The sequence below is a fragment of the Panicum virgatum genome, chromosome 1K, assembly GCF_016808335.1.
Source record: "Panicum virgatum strain AP13 chromosome 1K, P.virgatum_v5, whole genome shotgun sequence".
In the NCBI taxonomy this organism is placed as follows: Eukaryota; Viridiplantae; Streptophyta; class Magnoliopsida; order Poales; family Poaceae; genus Panicum; species Panicum virgatum.
The window spans coordinates 41,630,045-41,649,973 of record NC_053136.1 but is presented as its reverse complement, the minus strand read 5'-3'; the positions used below and the strand labels follow the sequence as shown (position 1 = coordinate 41,649,973).

At 46.1% G+C, this 19,929-nt stretch overlaps 3 protein-coding genes across 6 annotated transcripts; all 3 read left to right on the top strand.

Annotated features, from left to right (window-relative positions):
• The first annotated feature begins 3,242 nt into the window (after positions 1 to 3,242).
• On the top strand, positions 3,243 to 4,473 carry LOC120657108. 2 transcript variants are annotated; one of them, XM_039935367.1, is made up of 3 exons: positions 3,243 to 3,298; positions 3,418 to 4,097; positions 4,243 to 4,473. In XM_039935367.1, the coding sequence occupies exons 1-2, from the start codon at positions 3,263 to 3,265 to the stop codon at positions 4,072 to 4,074; spliced, it is 693 nt and encodes a 230-aa protein (XP_039791301.1). In that variant the 5' UTR covers positions 3,243 to 3,262; the 3' UTR covers positions 4,075 to 4,097; positions 4,243 to 4,473. The 2 variants fall into 2 exon arrangements, with proteins under 2 accessions (XP_039791301.1, XP_039791308.1); XM_039935374.1 differs by having other exon boundaries at positions 3,245 to 3,298; positions 3,423 to 4,097.
• Positions 4,474 to 5,837: 1,364 nt separating this feature from the next.
• LOC120708732 lies at positions 5,838 to 10,200 on the top strand. 2 transcript variants are annotated; one of them, XM_039994129.1, is made up of 8 exons: positions 5,838 to 6,126; positions 6,538 to 6,651; positions 6,980 to 7,105; positions 7,209 to 7,343; positions 7,427 to 7,543; positions 8,096 to 8,201; positions 8,281 to 8,338; positions 8,486 to 10,200. In XM_039994129.1, exons 1-8 carry the CDS (start codon positions 5,994 to 5,996, stop codon positions 9,908 to 9,910), a joined length of 2,214 nt encoding a protein of 737 aa, XP_039850063.1. In that variant the 5' UTR covers positions 5,838 to 5,993; the 3' UTR covers positions 9,911 to 10,200. The 2 variants fall into 2 exon arrangements, with proteins under 2 accessions (XP_039850063.1, XP_039850069.1); XM_039994135.1 differs by lacking the exon at positions 6,538 to 6,651.
• A 3,372-nt stretch (positions 10,201 to 13,572) lies between these two features.
• Positions 13,573 to 19,761, top strand: LOC120708525. 2 transcript variants are annotated; one of them, XM_039993831.1, is made up of 6 exons: positions 13,573 to 13,729; positions 15,632 to 15,769; positions 16,335 to 16,399; positions 16,671 to 18,434; positions 18,649 to 18,832; positions 18,920 to 19,761. In XM_039993831.1, exons 2-6 carry the CDS (start codon positions 15,727 to 15,729, stop codon positions 19,573 to 19,575), a joined length of 2,712 nt encoding a protein of 903 aa, XP_039849765.1. In that variant the 5' UTR covers positions 13,573 to 13,729; positions 15,632 to 15,726; the 3' UTR covers positions 19,576 to 19,761. The 2 variants fall into 2 exon arrangements, with proteins under 2 accessions (XP_039849765.1, XP_039849758.1); XM_039993824.1 differs by having other exon boundaries at positions 18,917 to 19,761.
• The last annotated feature ends 168 nt before the right edge of the window (positions 19,762 to 19,929 follow it).

Here is a 19,929-nt window from a genome sequence, read left to right as displayed (position 1 = left end):
CTCTAAGACAAAGGAAGAAAGTTAGCATTTTACCTTAAATTCAAATTTTTAACCAAAATAAATCTTAGTGCAAGTGATCAAATTTTATTTTACCCTCAACCCACTAAACAAATTTTAGGTTCACTTCATGGAAACCTCAGCTCTGATACCCGTTGTGAGAACCGCCCAATTTGATACTATTTTAAACGAACCGCCGGTAATTATCACCCAGATAAGAGTTAACACGTGCTTACCGTAGAACGTGCCACGTGTTATCCCACATCTAGAGACACGAATAACCGACACGTCATTCATTCAAAATAATATCAAATCCAGTAGTCCCGGTATGTGCTCCAACATACGCCCAGAATCAGCATATGCACATACCGTATACAATCGAATACATAGCCAACAATCCACAAAGAGCAGTTATATAAAACCAGAGTTCGAAACTTAATATTACAAGTTCAATATAGGTGGGTTTCCAGCTTCACTTTACAAGCCTTGGGCTCACGTGATTCATATTAAACAGAGACTTAGAGCTTATTGAAAATACATGCTCTCCCGAAGCTCTGCCACGATAAAACTTACTTAAGATGATGATGCCTTGCTCAAGGACATCACCACAGCAGCAACAGCCTACTCTTCCCCCGCATTAGGATCAGCGGGGTAGAAATGGCCGAACACCACTTCTGGCTCACCTGCAACTAGGTTTAGAAGCAACCTGAGTACAAAGGTACTCGCAAGGCTTACGCGATTATATAGACAAGGATCATGCAAGGCTTAAGTAAAAGCTTTAAAGTTAAGTAATTATTGCATAAGCATGAGCTCTCTAAACTATCACCTAGCAAACTTAATTAATCTTGCCCAACCCCCAGAATTTTAGTTGATTAAGGGAGTAACATAATATATCTAACAGATCCTCAACATGACATGAATCCAAAGTCAACAATACCGAAACTCTCTATTAAGAATTCGACGAACCAAGAGCTTGCTCATATCCGAGAGCGCGGCAATTCGAATTGATTAAATCCTTGCAAGGGTGTACTACTTTACCCACACGACGCGAGGACCATGCGACTCACCCAACCGATCACGCCGGGCAAGGGGGTACTCACGTCAACCGTTCCCAACAAGGCTCAACCGTTGAGGGTACGCCCAGCTTGCGCGTGGAGACTTAGTTCCACCGAGGACATCTCTAAATTTTCCTACACATATTTCCACTCGGGGACCTGCTAAGCCTCCCTGCATAGCCCGTTGGCCACGCATCTGGGACCGGGCCCCAATGATCAAGTCAAAGAAGGTATTTGGCTCATCCGTTCCATTATATTGGATATGTGGTAGCACAGAAAGGTGCTCAAGGCCGATGGCATCAACTCGGTTCTTAATCGATCCAAGCGGACTATGCACATGTGACTTCATTCTCGAGGCCCTACTATTCCGCTCGAATCTCGATACTACCAAACTCATACCACTAAACCAAACCAGTGCGATCAAGGGTAACCAATAAGTGTGATCCTCCAGACTATTCCTGTCTAGCGAGCAAAAGAAGTACTCTAAGCCGGGCTAAGCATCTAGTCAGATTAAGTTATTACTGACTAACAAGTGACAAGGACATGGTTAACAATTCAAGGAAGATAATGCAGGAAATTAGGTATAAGAATGCAATACATACAAACTATATATAACCCCACATTACCCGGTGAGATAACTAGTTAAGTCAGATTAAATAGGAGCAATGATTCATGCTTAGCTGCTTGCCTTGGTTAGCTTCGGACTCGACCGCGTACGGAACTCCAGGTTCAGGCTCGGCAGGCTCCACGGGTTCGTTCTCCGACGGTTCGGTCACTAAAATGCATGAATGCGATGCAAGAATTAAGAAATGAAATAAACAACAAGAATAAATTATGAAACAATTTTAGCATGCAGAGGACAATGCAAAGATCTCATGAAAAATGGTTTTGCAGTAAAAGCATTTTCCTATAAGAAATCATAAATAGATCAATTTTCAGCTACTCTAAGCAAGATAAAACAGAAAAGGAATGCAAACTAAACTAAACAAATCCAAAAAAATTATCTTAGATACTAGGCAGGAACACAAGGCTAACAAAACTGGTTTTGCTATTTTCTCACTTTCCAGCAAAAAGTTCTATATTAAACCATATTTTGGACAGCAAGCATGAAATCGAAACAAAACCCTAACCAACAGCAAGGAACCATGTGAGAAAGTTGCACCAAAGAAAACTAAACCTCACAAGGAGTCTAACAAAATTTAGTTTGACATTTTCCGAGCAGTACACAAATAACCAAGCATTAAACTCACTTTTGCAAGATAAATCTATAGATAAATATACAACAAAGTAACATGCAAACAAATATTTTTCTTGAGTAGATCTAATCTAGAGGAATCTAACAAAACAAGTTTCATAATTTTTGGAGCTACACATGAATTTCTATGAATTTTGGAAGTTTGCAGCACAAATAAACCTAAAGAAACCCTAGCAACAATTGCTAGGTCCACCCGGGGCAGCCACACCCGCCAGGCCAGAGGCCGACAGGTGGGGCCAAAGGCCAGCGGCCCACCCCAGGCCGGGTCAAGGCAGGCTGCGCCCTTTACCGCGGCGTGGGCGCGGCCACGACGCCGCGCGTGGCGCGTCACGCGCGCGCACGTCGCGCGCGGCGACGGCGGCGGCGGCGCGGCGCAAGGCGGCGCCGCACAAGGCGGCGCCGATGAGGCGGGGCCGATGCGGGGCAGGTAAGGCGCGCATGGCGTGTCCCAGGGGGCGGTGAGGCATACCCCAACGACGGACGGCGAGGAGAGACGACGAGGAGGCGGCGCGACGACGCTAGGCGGCGGCGGCGCTACACGGCGAGGGAGGAGGTTGGGTTGGGGGCGGAATCGGTCGAGGATGGGGCGGAGTAGGTGGCGCGCGCGCTAGATTGGGGAGGATCTCACCGGCGGCGACGAATCGCGGCGGCGGTGAAGCTCGGGGCGGCGGCCATGGGGGCAGGGGCTAGGGTTTGCGGGGGAGCGAGGGCCGGCTTCGATGGAGGATAGGACGAGCGAGATAAGGACGCGGGAGGGAGGGCGAGCGTGGCACGGAAGTCAAGGATGGCCGGCACGTGGCTCGGAGATGGCCGGCGGCGACGCGTGCGGCGCGAGCGAGTGAAACAGAGAGAGGGAGAGAGGAGGCGGCTGACGAGTGGGCCCGGGCGCGATTTTTTTTCTCTTTTCCTTTTTTTTCCCAGGGCTGTGACAGGCCAGACGGCGTTGGATTTGGCCATGGCCAACATCCGTGAAGGATTCTTCTATGGACGGGTATAAATTCTCTCTCATCTCTCTCTCTCTCTGCTGTGCATTGCCGGTGATTTTTCTTTAATTGTCTGTTTAATTATCATCATGCTCATCATCTCATCCGTTACTGAATAAATGTGCAGAACAGAGACAAACTGATTTACAGCACGCTCGCACGTGTGGGTGCCAAGCATTCTAGCTGCCGGGGTGACAAGTTGAGTGGCATGCAAGATTCAGGTGCTGCGGAGGCAGCGGAACAAGCGGCTGCCGGCGAGTTGCACAAAGAGGAGTCCGCCAAGCTGACGGACGCGAGCCGGACCCTCGCCGTCGGCTCTGTGCTCATCGCGACGATGACCTTCAGTGCCACGTTCACCCGCCTGCCCGGGGGCTGGAGGCCGGGCGACCCCAGCCGGCGGCGGCTCTTCGACGCGTTCGTGGTCGCCAGCGCGCTGGCCTTCATCCTGTCCTCGTCGGCCACCGTCGGCCTCATGTACTCCGGCATCGCGATGGTGGAGCTGCCCATCCGCCGGAAGCACTTCCTGGTCTCGCTCTTCTTCGTCTCCAGCTCCGTGACGTGCCTGACGATCGCGTTCGCGCTGGGCGTGTACATGGTGCTGGCCCCTGACGCCCGCCGCACGGCCATCGCCATCTGCGTCGTCAGCCCTCTGCTCTGCAGCTCATCTACAGGAACGCGGAGAGCCTGCAGAAGCTTTTCGCGGTGTCGCGGCCTCTGTACGCGAGGATGGTATTCTGGGTGTGCCTGCGGTGGTCAGGAGGGGCCATCTTGCTGCGGTTGCTGACGAAGTTTTGGCCCTTCGTTGTGATCTTCGGCGGAACCGGATCCGCTGCAGTTACCTCCCCTGCAGTTGGGTCACTGCCACGTGGGCCTGACGCGTGCAGGCCCCACACGCAGGCCCCACACGCAGTGACTCAACTGCACGGCGGCCAACTGCAGCGGAGCCTCGTCCATCTTCGGCTTGGCAGGTCATTTGAGGAACCACCACCAGCAGCAGCGCGGCTGACTCGAAGAGAGACCGGTCGGCCGGTGGTGGTGATGGTGGCCGTAGCCAACTAGCCATGTACTTTTTTTTCATACTGTTATTCAGTCATTATTAACATTGTAAAATGCATCAAAAGGCATACACCTAGTTTATGCTAATAAACAGGGCATAATACGGCCTGAGTCTTCCTAGTGGTAATCAACCTTGAATATACCTATTTAGTCGTGTTTTTTAACAACACCCCTCTCGCCCCCCCCCCACTGTACTACTCCCTCCATCCAAAAGAATGTAAATCTCGATTCTTGAGGAGTCAAGTAATTTTAAATTTTACCAAGTTTATAAAAAATTACAAATATTTATGTCTCTAAATAAATTTAGTATGAAAATATAATATATAATTAATCTAATAATATTTATTATGTAATACTATTTTCTATAAAATTTAGTCAAATTTAAAATTGTTTGACTATTTGAGAAGCAAGATTTATAATTATTTTTAGGACGGAGGGAGTATTATGTCCTCTATGAATTTTGACAGAATATGTTGGATGAAATGTACAACCGCCTCGATCATGATTCATGAGCTTGATGGAGGTCGAGATCGGTGTACCGGTGGAGCTGATGCTCTTGCGAGGTCAGGCATCCGCATGGGACAGCCATAAGCCCACGGGACTCCGCCTCCGCAGGGCGGGGCCCCGAGATGCGGCGGAGGTTGGGGATGCTGGCGGCAACGGCTGTGAGGCCGAGGTCGGGCACTTCGTCGCGGAGGAACCGGGAGGCGCTGGGCGGGTGGGCCCCGCTCTGGTGTCAGGGCAGTTGAGGACGAAGAAGCGGTCCTGAAGTGCGGGACGAGCCGGCGGCGCAGGCGCATCCACCGCCTGGAGACCAGCGACACGGCGCCCTTGAGGCGGGGCTAGGGTTTTCTTCTAGAGCGGCGGAGCGGGCTCCGTCGCGACGAAGCGCGCGTGGAGCGGCGGCGGAGGCGCGTTTTTTTATTTTTATATTTTCAAAATTGTTTTTTATAGAAATATATTTTCGGTTTTATAATTTACAGTTTTGTACCCTACCGCTCGGTGCCGGGCGGTAGGGACCTCAATATAAATAAAATTTATATTTATTCGCATTTTGGCCCCTGGGGGGAGCCTGCCGCCCCCCTGCCGGGCGGCAGGTACCCACCGCCCACTGGCTGGGTGGTAGGCGGGTACCTGCCGCCCCCCTGCCGCAAATGAATGTGCAGTGCGGCATTAGATGTGGTTCATTTGCGGCATATAGAGGGGGGAGCCTGCCGCACTGCACGTTCATTTGCGACAGGGGGGCCTGCCGCCCCCTGCCGGGCGGCAGGTACCCGCCTACCCTGTCGCCCGGCAGGGGGCGGCAGGCTCCCCCCAGAGGCCAAAATACGAATAAATATAAATTTTATTTACATTGGGGTCCATACCGCCCGGCAGGAGGGCGGCAGGGGGCTAGGGGTACAAAACTATAAATTATAAAAACAAAAATATATTTCTGTAAAAAACAATTTTAAAAAATATAAAAATAAAAAAAACGCCGGCGGAGGCAGGCACATGTCGGGCCAGTCCCATGGCCCACGCTGGAGAGACTTGTACGCATCGGCAGCCTACGCCACAACGCGTGCGTGAACCCAAGGGGCAAACCGCAACCTTCCTTGCCTCCGAGTTTTGGCGCGCGACGACCCGAACGACGGCGCGGCGGCGGTGATGGATCGCCTGCAGCGCCGGAACCCTAGCAGTCGGCCCCATTCCACTTCGCTGAAGCCCCCGCGGCCCCCGCGAGGCCCGAACATCCAGCACCCGCCGGCGTCGAGGCCCCTCCCGGAGCCCCCCTCCCCAGGTCTCGCCCAACTCCGCCGCCTCGGTCTGCTTGTTTCGTGTTCTGTGATCTCCTCTAGTCCTCTTTTGGCGTATGTAATGTATTGCTGGGAGTTGTGATTCTTGGACCGGAGCTCAATTTGCTAGTTGTGGTGGTTGAGGAGGTAGGGGGTTTGGGTTGGATTAGAGATAAATCAGCAGTTTGATTGGAATCGAATTGGAAATGCGAGATAGGAGTTCTTGTGGTTTGGTCATGAGCGGAAAGAACGCCGATATAGGGCTCGTGTGCATTGATGGAATCGTTTTGCTCATAATTTAGTAGATTCTGGAGTTGTTTAAGGCCTTGTGCTTCTGATCCCTACATTCATGGACATCTCTCTCTTGACAATCATTGTGCGCCTTTTGGTCTGATGCAATGAGTACCTAATGACAGATGGAAGGCAAAGGAAAAAGGTTCGATTTGCAAATGAAGGTGAAGGTGGTAGTCACCACATAGGTGGGAGACAGGTCACTAAAATACGAGAAGTTGCCAAAAACAAACCTCAAGGTTTATTGCACGAAGTCTCACTGTAACTCATCTCTTTCTTCCATGCTGCATTTAAACATCCCTCAATTTTGGATTTCCCCCATAGATTAACATCCTGTTAAATACCATCTATTTTGCATCTTGGATTTTTGGTATTTCAGTACTTTCCAGGGGTATTCACTGTTGTTTGGTGATATTACCGGTTTTGTACCACTGTAATCACATTAATTCTATAATATAGGATTATGCAGAGCCAACATTTTCTACCCTAGTAACAAAAATCATATTTCTAGATGTTGAGTAGTTTAATGTTTTATTTTTATATTCTAATCCATCATTTTCTTTGCAGTTTGTGATGCGAAAACTGCTGAATACAAGTTCTTTAAGAAATTGTGTGAACAGTCAGGCCAGAGCTCTCGTTCGTACAAGCATCCTCATCAAAGTATTGAGCCAAAGATCTCCAAACAGAAAGGAGGTTTGAGATTGAATTTGTGCACTTTCTTTGCTGTCCTAATCTGCTTGTGCCACTTATTTTAGACATTAGAATGAACTTCATATGCCATTTCTATGCCTTGTAGGACCTCATAATGTGACTACAGTCAGAAAGTTCTCTGTCCAAGGAAATACTGTGTGTTATGAGGACCCTCCTACTACACCGGCGAAGAATGGGGAAATCCCTAGTGAGCAAGTGAATGCGCAATCCCCCCATTCTGGTATGATCCTTTATCTGATCCCCTCTGATCCTGAATTCTGCACCTATAGATTCTTTATAAATATGGGCCTTCTTCTTACACAGAATATGATGATAAGGATACACCTCAATTCAACTCACATGGTTGCTTTTCGAGTATTCATGTTTTCACACCTATAGCTGAGACATCATTTGATGTTACTGGGACTTCAGGAAATATTGGTGAGTGTGTTAATCTTCCAGCGTACATAGCTTGGTTGCTATCACCGAAGTTTTACCATATCTACTATCTACATTGCTGAGCCATGTCGCATGCATGGAAAAGTTAGAAGAGAAATAAATCTATATCCCCTAATTCTTTAGTCTTCATTTAGAAGGTTAGGAGAGAGAAAAGAGAAAGATATCTCACTAGATGAGAATAAAGCTACACCGGCAATCATGGGCTGTGCCTAGTATTTTTTTTCTTCCCTCACTGCTTTCGACTCATATGCTCGAATTAGGATTTATGAAATGCTCATATGCTACTGAAAATCATGGGCTGACACAAGCACAAGTTACTGAGACATGATGGTTCCTCATGTGTTAATTCAGTAGTAACTCTTAGATTCGAAAAAAAAACTTTCTTAAATTAGTACTTTCTTTTGGCTACTTACATTTTTGTTGCGCATCTCAAAACATATATTTTCTTTATTGTTTATCTGCAAATTAATTTTGGTACACTAAGCTGGGATGCTAAGAGCATGATACCGTTGATACCTATACTTGTGTTTGTAGATAGAGAACCTGTAAGTGGACAGATCTTTTCAGAGAAGAGAAGCAAATTATTAAAGATCGCTGCAAAAACAGTCTCAATGGGAATTGCTGAGTTGTTCCAAAGAAGGTTCTAATCATATATCTCTGGATTCTATTTTCTATTATTTTTTGCCTGTGCAGTTACATAATTATTGCAAATTTCTCAGGTTGGAATTTGTAGGTGACATCCTGGAGAGGTTAGGTGCCAAAAACATCATAAGAAAGGTACACTTTGCCCTTTTTTAATTCAGCACTAGGGGCAAGAAAGTACTGCCACCTCATCATTGGTTCTTTTGTTTGAATGATCTCAACATTAGTTCCATTTTATTATTAAAAGTCACACCAGTGATAATTATTAATGTAACGCTGCAGCAAGAAGGGTCGATGAGGCACAGTAAAATTGACTGCAGAGAAGCTCCTGCTATTACCAAAGGCCAGTTCGATAAATTGCTAGATTACAGGCGAAGTGACTTTACTTCGCCAACCAAGCTGAGAAGAACTGGTAAAAGTTCACCCTCTAATGCAAGTGATGATGCATGTGAGTTTATGGCTTTACCTTGGGTACACAATCAGGACCATCTAAGTTTTATTGATTGGAAAAATCACTTGCCTCGTGGAGATAGCACAGCACGTGAGTGCATGGCATTGCCATGGTTGTGTGTCAATGATATTTCGAGTTCTGATTGGAAGAGAGGCATTGTTCGCAACCAGGCTTCAAACTTATTACTAGATGTCGAACCATACATCCAGAGAAGACCAGCTTCAGCTAATGAGTTGAGCTTGAATGGTCAAACTGCTTCAAATGATCAGCATGGATGGAGCCCAATGTTGTCAGTAAAACTCGCTGAGTCATATCGAGATAGATTATCCTTCCCCTGTCAGATTGAGGAGCAGCATCACGCGGTACCATATGCAATCTTGAATACCTCCTGGCAATCTGACCACCATAGCTCCACGGAACAATGTGTTTCTATTTCAGCTGGACTGGAGAGGGAATACCGAAAAGAGTCAGGACCGTTTAATAATTCTGACTCCAGATTTTTTACTGGGTTTGATCAGTTACCTGTAAAATCAGCTGCTTCAAGCTTTTTGGACAGTGGATATGAAATTCTGCACAGATTTTCAGCTGGAAATGGAAGTCAAAGCAACAACATGGTTTTCAGTGTAAACACAGGTTGTCTGAATCCAATATTTTCAACTTCAGAGCATCCATATGAGCTTGGTGCAAAGAGCCTGCATGATTCTGCTGTTGGTGTATCTTGTTTGGCTGGACTGGAGGAGAAATACTCCAGAGAGGTAGAACTGTCTGATAATTCTGATAAGCTTCTTCAGGTGTTGGATCAGTTACCTGTGAAATTCACCCCTTCAAGTTTTTATAATGAAGAGCCCAGAATTCGGGATGATCATCTTCTCAGATCTATCAGTAGCTGTTCCCCAGAGGACACAAGCAGCATTTTGCCCCTGGATGCAAATGATGGTGGTCTGAATTCCCTGTCTTCATATTCAGCGCACCCTTGTAAGCCAGATTGGAATAGCTTGAATGACTCTTCTACAGAATTGTGGTCATCGGTGAATCAACTCCAATCTCATGCTAATTTGGGAGCTGTGCTTGGTTTCATGCCAAATGGAAGTGCTTACTGCGATTTGGTGGAAGGTCAACACAGCCTCATGCTAGTCCAAGGCAACCTGAACAACGACATTCTTGGCATAACTGATCGATCGTTCTTTGGTTCTTGCTCTGCTTTGGATAACATCAGGGAGGCTCTAATGTTATCTTCTGATGGCATAACATGGTAGTCCACATTCCTCGAAAGAAATGTGGTAGTCTACTCTGGAAATTTCGTCCGTGTGTTTTCCCCCCCATTTTCAATCTGTTAGTGGAGATCAATTTTGCTGTATGCAGTTTTAAGCTTGAAGGTACATTCGTAGGTAATTTGTTATGTTTCATTTAGGTACCGAGATCATGGGCACTACACAATGTATACAGTTTGATGTGGATTGAGGCTGAATAGTGGTAAGAGAAGGAAAGCTAAAGGAGGGATGTTCTGTACTCCCTCCATATAGGAAATAGATGACTTTTTGGACAAGGTTTGAGTCAAACATTGGAAATATAAATCATGAATACCTTTTAAGTTATTGAGTTTGAAAAAGTGAAAATTATATAAATAAATTTGTTTTAAAAAACACTTTCATAATAATATACATATATCATTTTTCAACAAATATTTTTATAAAAATAAGCAATCAAAGTTATGCTTCGAAGACCGTGTCGCTGTCCTAAACGTCATATATTTTCTATATGGAGGGAGTATTAGTTTTCATTTTGAATTAACCTTTTCTCTTTGTTAATATTTCCTTTGATATCCCTCTCTGTTTTTGACATCATGCTATTTCTGTTAATGTTACTTATAGTTGTAGCACTGGTTAAGATACATCGAGAACCCACACTGTCGATGTAAATCCTCGAGATTTGCCCATGTAAAGGCTGTAGCTATGGTTGCTTCCATCCCTTTTTGACCGAGTAATTTCACCTCACACGTGAGTAAGAAACTCAGGCGGGATAAAGGACTCGACAGTACTATCTCCACAGTAAAAAGCTACATATTCCCTGCACAGTTGAACGCTTTCCTGTTCTTGGAAGTTTTTGGCGACCAAAACCACTTTTTACCAGGCCGGCCGGCTCCCTCAAACATCATCCTTTGGTTTGGGTGTTTGGCAGAGATAGGGGTACAAAATTTTAAACTAAAGAAGGTTGTAGGTGCACTTAAGGGTCAACTCTTTACACTCAGGTAGAGATATTCCGCAACTCACGCCAGCGTGACTGACATTGAACTGGTGATCGCAGCGAAAGCGCCAGTCGTAAAATATCAGAGAAATCCATTCGAAATGGAACACATGAATGAATCCACGATGCATTGATGCTTTCTTTTGGAGAAGCATGTCATGGAGAAAGATGTGATAAAAATCAAGAGTTCTATCCTCCCAAGAAAGACGGCACGCGCTCGCGTATCGCTCGAACCTCCGTGCTCGGGATTTCATTCTCGGTGGCGGACCGCGCCGTGCTTCGACAACTCTAAACAAGTATTCCCAACACGAATTCCAGCCTCCCATGCTCTTGAACGTCGCGACGGTTGCATCAAATTGCAGTAACTTGGAGCATGCACTAGTACTACCTCCTACTGTATTTCTCTTGGGATGGAGCCGAGTGCTCCGGTTTTATCATCGCCATCGCTGATTCTGCTGCTGCGTGTGGTGTTGCAACTTGTAAACGCGCCCACTGGGCTGATCCAACGCGAATCTCTCGCTCGCGGCGACACGCATCCTGCCGCACCCCACGCACGCGAAGGACAGCGGCTAGGCAGCCAAAAATTCTTCGCGATTTGACCGCGCACCATTTAATCCCAAAAGGCCCCGGTCGCGGCTGCCGGAAAGCGCCTGCTGCTGCTGCTCGGACAGGAACACTGAGACGCTTACGAGATGCAATAGCGCATCAGCATGTGACTGCCCAGCCTGACCAGGCCGGCAAAGCGGCATGCACCACTGGCACAGCGCCACCGGGGGGGCAGGGGCAGGCGCCCACCGGCACCGGCCACCAGCACCGCAGCCGCAGCAGCACGTCGTCGCCTGCTCCGTCGCGTCCGCCCGCCCGCACCCGCGCGCGCCGGGCGTCGCGTAGCGCCGAGCAACTGTTGCAACGCTCGCGTTTCTGGCTGGCTGGACCTGGGCAACCGTGGGCGCGGATGTCGCGCCTGCGCCTGACGGGGGCGGGCCGCGGCGGTGGGCGCTGTCCGGCCGAGCGGCTGGGGGTGGGGGGTGCCCGGGTCATGGCGTGGATGGCTGCCGCGCGCGACCGCCGTCGCTGTTCACCGGGGCCTCGCTTCGGGGCGCGGAGGCGCCTGCCGACGGCTGCGAGCGGAACAGTGGCGTACTGGCGTTCTCCCCGGCGAGGCGTACGGGGAACTGGCAGCAAACGGGTGGATGGATGGATCCCGTGTCGCGAGCTGGGCAGGTGGGGGTATACCACACCGGCCCGACCGGCTCCACGCCCACAACTATTCAGCGAGTGGGACAGGCTCGCTCCGCTTGTCTTTCATCCATATTTTTCCGAGAGGAATGCTAGTTGTCTGAGATGGAAATTTGGTTCGAGCTCCCTCGAGTCAGGTGGATCATCCTTGTGTTCCATTGTAAAATGGTGACTTGACTGAATTAAGTTGATCTTTTTTTTTAAAAGCAAGTTGATCCTATTTTGACACTGGCGTGAAATAGGAATCTGCAGTTGCGTCCCATCCAAGGCTAGTCTCTCTCACGCACACACGGTGGTGGAGGTGGCCACGAAACCAAGAGGGCACATTTTCTTCTATCCTTCATTTTCTTCTTCCTCTCCATTCTTTTCTTCTTCCTCCTTTCTCCTCAAAAATTGAGGGGGCTCGAGGGGCCTCCATTATTTGTGGAGGTCTGGCTGGATCTGTTCATGCACACACACGTGGTCAAATTCTCATTTGGTGGCAAGGTTAAAATGTGAATAATCCAACGGAAGCTTAGAGCTCTCACGTGATAACCAACCCAAAACCTTGAAATCCTAACACCAGTTCGTCAGGGTCTTCGCCAAAGATGATGCAACGTCAATTTTGCACGCGTGCAAAGAGAAAATCAAGTGATGGATCTTACTGAAACAATCGGTCATGTGTTACAGTTCTCCATATTATGTGACTAAATGTGCATGAAACTTTGGAGTTCAACTTGCAATTTCAAGTTGAGAGCCAAAATTCAGCACCGGAATCCTTACGGAGACGTGAAATCTTCGGTTCCTATTTTCATGCTCCAAAAATCAATATTCAAGTTAAATAATCCTAAAGTCACCGCTAATAGTTTTCAACACACCTATTATAAATTCGTACATGCCCTTTTGTTTTCCTGAAAATCAAATCCGTGCCCAAGACTAAAAAAAGAAGAAGCAAAAGTGAAAGAACAACAGTGCTACACTAGATGATAGGTGTTGGGGTGGGGGGGGGGGGGGGGGGGGGGGGAGGGCGAGTGCTCGGGGGCAACGGCTTGGCACTGCCGGCAGAGGCTGGTCTTGGTCCCGGAGAGTACAGTGGAGGACGAGAATGTGTCCGTTTTGCATGATTGGTCGATGATCACCGATCGTAATTTATAAGAGGAACCGAAGCACCGCAGAGTTAATGACGGGTTGTACGTGTATGACTGTATCTCCACCGTCCAAATCTCGCTCAGTTTTGGGTTTCCCCTTCTTTTCCGGGGAAAACCTCCCTCTGCTGCGCTCGCTTGACCAAACCGAAATTTCCTCCGACCGGCAGCTCCCTCGCCCGTCCTCGTCACCACCGGTGACCGGTCCTGTCTGGCGGGCGCACGGCCGCGCGGACGCACGCAGCCCACGGCGCGTCGCGGGCCAGCCAGCGCCCGCGGCGGAAACGAAAGAAAACAAGCTAGCCAAACGGCTCTCTCGCAGAGGATTCGCTACCTACCTCTGCGTCCCGACACCTCTGCTCCACCACTCTCCCACTCCTCCAGTCCCTCCCTCCCACCAAACCGACCCCTCCCAGAACCCGCCGCCGCCGCCGCTGGCGGGGGTGCTCGGCGTCCTCATCGCGTGAGGTTAGCACCCGTCTCCACTCTCCTGCTACACTCTTCCTCTCCCCTCCGTCCCTCTCCATCGCTCTCTCGCTACGACGTGGCGGCGGTGCTTGGGGTTGTGCCGCTCCCTAGCAGGGATTTCCGCGGAATATGGCGATCGGGTGGGTATTCGAGATTGATGTGGAAACGCCGCCGCCCTGTAGAGCTCGCGCATTTCGTTGGTTGTGAACTCGCGCTACCACCGTACTCGGTTCGCGTTGGTTGGGAGTTGGGACTGATGTGCTCAACGGGCATTGGAGCCAGCTTGAGTTGTTCGACTTTGCAAATTTGGGGGGTAGGCTTTAGTGCTTTACCGATAAAATTATGCTTCAAAAAGGGCAGATGCAATAGGAGTAGTGGTTTAAGACGAAGTAATGGGCTAATGCTTTGGTTCTGGGAAGATATATTAAGGTAATCCTATGATTCAGTGTTTGGTTGGGAAGATTAAAAAACAACGAGTTACCATTCAGATAGTGAAATGCAAATACCCACCGATATGCATGCCAGCGTGTTGCGCCACATTATTTCACCTCTTCTTTGTGCAGCTCGTAATTTACTAAAAAGGGATAAATACAATTCAGTCCTGCGTCTGATTTGTTTTGACATATCTGTACCATCTGGCTACAATCTCGTACTCCTTAATAGGCTCAGACCGTACTTCTGCAATTTCTTCTACGCTTCAGCTCATCAGCTGCGCGCTTCTTTTTTTAAATGGTACAATATTGTAAGAGTCAGCAATGAGCAAACCAAGACAAAGTTTATAGTTCATGGTGTATTTTAGTCTGCAAACGCTGCAGCACTGAGGAATTGTCTCGGTTTCAGGGCTCATTTGGAGACGTACATACCTAAACATCTCGTTAGTCTCATTCTTGATTGCATATTTTATTCGACGTAGAGTGCATGCCCTCTGCTTTATCACAGCTTCCTTCTCTTTTTCTTTTCCTGTCTTCCACTGTCAAGATTCGAGGTGCTGACGAGATTTTCAGAAAAAATCGGTAGCCTTTGGGACGGTGCTGGTGCAGAGATTCCTCTGTCACCTGTAAATCTTGGCAGTATTTTGGTTGTGCATGGCATCATAGTTACTCCGTGTATATTCATTTTTTAGTTTTCACGCTTGTCTGATCTGATCTGAAGAAGTGTTAAAAGTCGGAACCCGTGCACTTGATGGGTATTTTTCAGGTCACTCTTACTGCCGTTCTGCCTTGCACTAACTGGTATATCTGACAAGAAAAATGCAGTCTTTCTGAGATTACTGTTTTGTCTGCAAGATTCCTTTTGGGAGTACGTAGGAACTCGTTAGTGTCATGTCCTTACGCGTCAACATCTTTGTAACTACATGTACCATGTGTTCATTGGCTTCTGTAGACTTACTTTTATTGTGTCCTTTTACCTGCTACTATTCTGCTAAACTCGTACTATTCAATATTGCTAAGTGCTGCTCTGTCCTACTCGAATATTTTGGTCCTCTGTGCCAATTTTCTTTTCGTGCAATATTGTACAAGAACAGGCCATGAATTGTGCTATTCTCTTGCACCAATATGGCCTACAAGTGCCTGCAAAAAGTTCAGCCTTAAGCATGTGTCTCTTGAAGTTTTCCGAGGAGGAGCATCTTCCTACAGTAATATCAACTGCCTTTCTGTATCCCATAAGTTTGATTCTTAAGGGCTTCAAATGCTTAGAGCTTTCTAAACTATATTCGGTGCACTAATCCAATCCTCCCGATTATTAGTTCTAGCTAGCTGCTGTCATCCTGAAATTTTTCCTGTGTTTAGAGTGCACCTAAGGAGGTCAGTGGTATAGTTAGTTCATGTAGAGTGGTAGCTTTAATTATGTTTCTCATATCAGATTCATGGATTTTGACTTTTTTTTTGGTCTATTTTTCAGGATTCCATGTTCCAAATGAATCGTTCAACTTCTAAGCTGGGCATGGTACCTATTATCAGGAGGAATTGATCTGTTGGTTTAATCTATGCACCAGAATGTCTGGAGTAAAGTCAGTAATTGGTCAAGCTCCTGGAGATGGTATGTATATTGCTTTTGCAATTTTTCCCTGCCAGTATTTCCTTGGGTGTTTCTTGATTAAGTTACTTTTCTGATATTTTTGGTGGTGGTACTTTTTGCGGTCTAATAATGGGATCCATTGTGGGGTTTGCTGTATCTATTGATCCATTGAGACTATTTTGGTTAATTAACTGAAATGACTTTTACCTGGAAGTCAGCTTTGCCTTTGATGTACTAGGCTTTCTTGGGGTAGGCCTCAAAAGTACTTCTACTTGGCTGGGAGGATATTTCTTCCTTTGGACTAGGAATCTGATGGAACTTTCTCTTTCTCATATTCAACACATTTGTCATCACTCTGCTTTATGTGGGGATGGCTCACAAATGACAATGTATTCAACGGATAGTGAATGGATTAATCCCATATCTTCTTTTGCTTTCGGAAAAATGGATAATGACCAAATCAACGATATGTTCTGCTGTTCCTGTTTATATTTCTTAATTTTTTTTTCTTTTTTTATGACTCAAATTTATCCAGGTATAACTGTTTACTATAACGACATACCTTATTCAATATTTCTCCTCTCAGGGCTACCTGTTCAAAGGATTATATCAGAATTGAAGAAAATTACCAATCCTGTGGAGGAAAAATCCGTGAGTTTTGTGCACATTTTTTATTCGAATCATTTAATATGATGAACTGTAGGGACCTTTCTTCATTATAAAATATCATTTAATATGATGAACTGAAGAAATGCATGAGTAGATGCAAACATATAAGTTAGTGTTGACAGAAGAAACTAGAAATGTGCTTCCGAATGACCTGAGGAAGAAATATAAACCTATAACAACATTGTACTGGCTAACTTGATACCATGGATGCTTGTTTTGATTCATGCTTTTGCTATTGTGGGTTTGTCTACAGGGAGCTAATGGCAGCTCTTCAAGCAGAAAATCAAATGCAACTTCATTAAAAATGTTATTAGAAAAAGAGATGGCAAAAGAAGTGGAGTCAAAAAGGAGACCTCCAAGTGTCATTGGCAGGCTAATGGGTCTTGAGGAGGATTTACCTACTGAAGAATCAATTGTACACCATACCAAAGTTGACTTGACTAGAGATTTAAATGCATCAAACAAGACCTTACATGGGAAAGAGCACCATCAGTCAATAAGATTGAAAACACAAGATCACCAATCAATTGATGAAACGATTGGATATAACGATGTTTATGAAGTATCTGAACAACAATCAAGAACAAGCTATTTTCAAGATCAAACTTCACTGAAAGGATGGCCTTCTGAGAACAAGAGTAAGCAATTTGATATTGTGCAAGAGAAGTTCATTAAACCAAAATACTTTGCCATGGAAGAGAAGCTCCTTCACATAAAGGAGTTACAAGAAGCTCTTGAAGTTCCATGTTCAAATAAAGATTTATTTCTTGAAACTCCTGAAGAACATAGCTCCTCTTTCTCAAGACAGCTGAGTGGGCTTCACACAAACCAAGCACCACCTCAGAAAAAACGCATTACAGTGCTAATGCCAATTAAATCTGTTGAGATTAATAGCATAAGGCAATCCAGAACAGAACAAGTTAGTAAACAAAATGTGCTGAATATGAGAAAGTTCCATCAGATTCCTAGTCCAAAGGAAGAAATATCCTCCCAGCCAAGTAGAATAGTACTTTTGAGGCCTACCCCAGGGAAGCCTAGTACATCAAAGGCAAAACTGACCTCCAGGGAAAATTCATTTCGGTTAATTAACCAAAATAGTCTCAATGGATCAATAGATTATAGCCAGGCAACTGTAGGATCTTCAGAGCTAGTGCATGATGTCATGCAGCACCGGCAAGATGGCTGTCATCAAAGGGATGACTCTTTACTATCTTCTGCATACTCAAATGGATATGGGGGAGATGAAAGCTCATTCAGTGATTCTGAAGTTGATTATAGCAGTGGTTCTGAAATGGACTGTATTGAAGATGGTGGTACCCTCAGTAATTCAGAAGGAGGTAGTCCCTTGTCAAAACATTCATGGAATTGCAGAGGATATGAAAATCCATACTCGAGCTCATCTTTGAGCAAGATCTCCCACTTTTCTGAGTCATCAGTAATCAGGGAAGCTAAGAAACAGCTTTCAGAGCGATGGGCAGTGGTGTGTGATTACATCAGTCAAGAGCAAGTTCAGTCATCGAGGAGAACATGCACCTTAGGTGAAATGCTCTCCATCAAAGAAGCGAAGAAAGAAGATGTCAGCACTGAGATACTTTCTGCTTCTAGCAACCGGTCATGTAGCTTGGATAATGAATTGACAACACGGTTTGCGTATGTAACTTCTTCTAGAAAGAATGGTGAAAATGGGGAGAGATCTCCAAGGAAGCTGCCAAGGTCGAATTCTCTTCCAGTGATTTCGTCCACATTCGGTTACATGGTGGTGGATGTACAAGCTTCAAATCCTGACAGTCGCAAACTTAAAATGGTGGTTGTGTCCAATAAAGGAAAATCATCTTTGAAGGGAAGAGTTTCAGATTTTTTCTTGTCTAGAAGTAAAAAGCCAACAAGGCAGAGAAGCACTTATCATCCATCTGATTGCGTTGCTGATAGGCTTGAAGCTTGTATAGTTCGAAAAGCAGTGGATTGTGAGGACAGGATTGATAGTTTTTCCACACAAAAATCAACCAGCATGTCAGAGGTAAGAATTTATCATGTGTCATGCAAATCTGATACTATGTTGTGTTCTTGCTGGTTGGCAATGTATTATATTTTCGTAGTGATTCAACAATAAAGTTCTCATGCAGCAATGATATAGTTACTACCTATTTATTGTTGCATACTTGCATGAGAACTTTATTGTTGAATTCCAATTTTCTTGGCCTCAAAACAACTGATGAGAAATTGCATGACAGAGATCTTCAATTGGTGCAACTATATCATTGGACTGTCCAAGAGGAAGCCTGGATAAACTAGGAGTAAATAAAGGCCTAAATAGTAACCGTGATCAACCCAGCCCTACCTCAGTTCTTGATGCACCCTCTGAAGATAGCAGTTGTAATGAACCAGAAATATCTGGAAGAACTTCCAAGAATACAAGTAAGGCTATTTTTCCATATCACAGTTCTCCATTACTCAATCTGGTTTGTGTAATGATTACTTCTGCTGACATGTCCTCTGAAGCAGTATCAAGATCTTCAGCAATTGAGACTGTTGCCCGTTTCTTATCATGGGACGACTCCGCCTCAGAATCACAGTTACTATGCACCCCAAGGACTACCTCGCTTATGTCTGATGTAGATGATGATGAGTCAGAATGCCATGTCCTTGTGCAAAATATAATGTCATCTGCAGGATTGGGCAGTTCACAATCAAGTATGGTTTTCACCGGCTGGCATTTACCTAATTACCCTCGTGACCCGGTGCTGTGCGATAAAGTATCAGAGTTGGAGGAGAAAAGTTCATACCGAAGACTTCTTTTCGATTGTGTCAACATTGCTCTAATCGAAATTGGCGAGAACGCCTTACTAGGCTCATTCCCATGGAGTAAAAGGCACTGGCACTCTAGAACATGGAGAAACACCTCATCTCCTGATTTGGGCGTAGAGGTCTGGAGTATCCTAAAGGACTGGATTTACGGGGCACGGATGTTTGTGGTGAGCAGGAGAGACAATGCTGGGATCATGTTGGACAGAATCGTGAAGCAAGAGGTCGAGGGAAGAGGCTGGGTGAATTCGTTGATGTTGCAGGTGGTTGATATCACTGAACATCTCGAAGGGGGAGTGATGGAGGAGCTGGTGGAAGAAGCTGTGCTGGATTTCGCAGTTTGCTCTCAACGATGAGGCGTTGTTTGTAACTGATAAAATTTTCCAGGAAGCAGCTGGCCTGTGCATTCCCTTTGTTTTGACAGCTGCTCCTTGGATCGTTCATCGTTGTATTCTACTGCTTCTATTCCTGGCCGGTTCTTGTTATATTGTGAAAGTTTTGTACCATTTCGGTTGATGAAAACATGGTAATTATGCAGTTCAGGGGAAGTTTCGTAGGAAAAATGAAGTGAGCCAAACTCGCCGTGGTGAAATCTGCTGTTTGTGCGCAACTGCGCATATTGCTCGTTGTCAATGAAATGAGCCGAAAGCTTTGTCAACTCTGCCCTGGGTGGAGTGGAGGACTGTAAGATCCTCCACTCTCAGACCGCG

Bases quoted from the DNA above. Each gene is read 5' to 3' on its own strand.
- LOC120657108 (XM_039935367.1), top strand. From the start codon at position 3,263: ATGGCCAACATCCGTGAAGGATTCTTCTATGGACGG. The intron at 3,299-3,417 runs GTATAAATTCTC...ATAAATGTGCAG, and splicing joins AAGGATTCTTCTATGGACGG to AACAGAGACAAACTGATTTA.
- LOC120708732 (XM_039994129.1), top strand. From the start codon at position 5,994: ATGGATCGCCTGCAGCGCCGGAACCCTAGCAGTCGGCCCCATTCCACT. The intron at 7,106-7,208 runs GTTTGAGATTGA...TATGCCTTGTAG, and splicing joins GATCTCCAAACAGAAAGGAG to GACCTCATAATGTGACTACA. The intron at 8,339-8,485 runs GTACACTTTGCC...GTAACGCTGCAG, and splicing joins CCAAAAACATCATAAGAAAG to CAAGAAGGGTCGATGAGGCA.
- LOC120708525 (XM_039993824.1), top strand. From the start codon at position 15,727: ATGTCTGGAGTAAAGTCAGTAATTGGTCAAGCTCCTGGAGATG. The intron at 15,770-16,334 runs GTATGTATATTG...TTCTCCTCTCAG, and splicing joins TGGTCAAGCTCCTGGAGATG to GGCTACCTGTTCAAAGGATT. The intron at 18,435-18,648 runs GTAAGAATTTAT...ATTGCATGACAG, and splicing joins AATCAACCAGCATGTCAGAG to AGATCTTCAATTGGTGCAAC.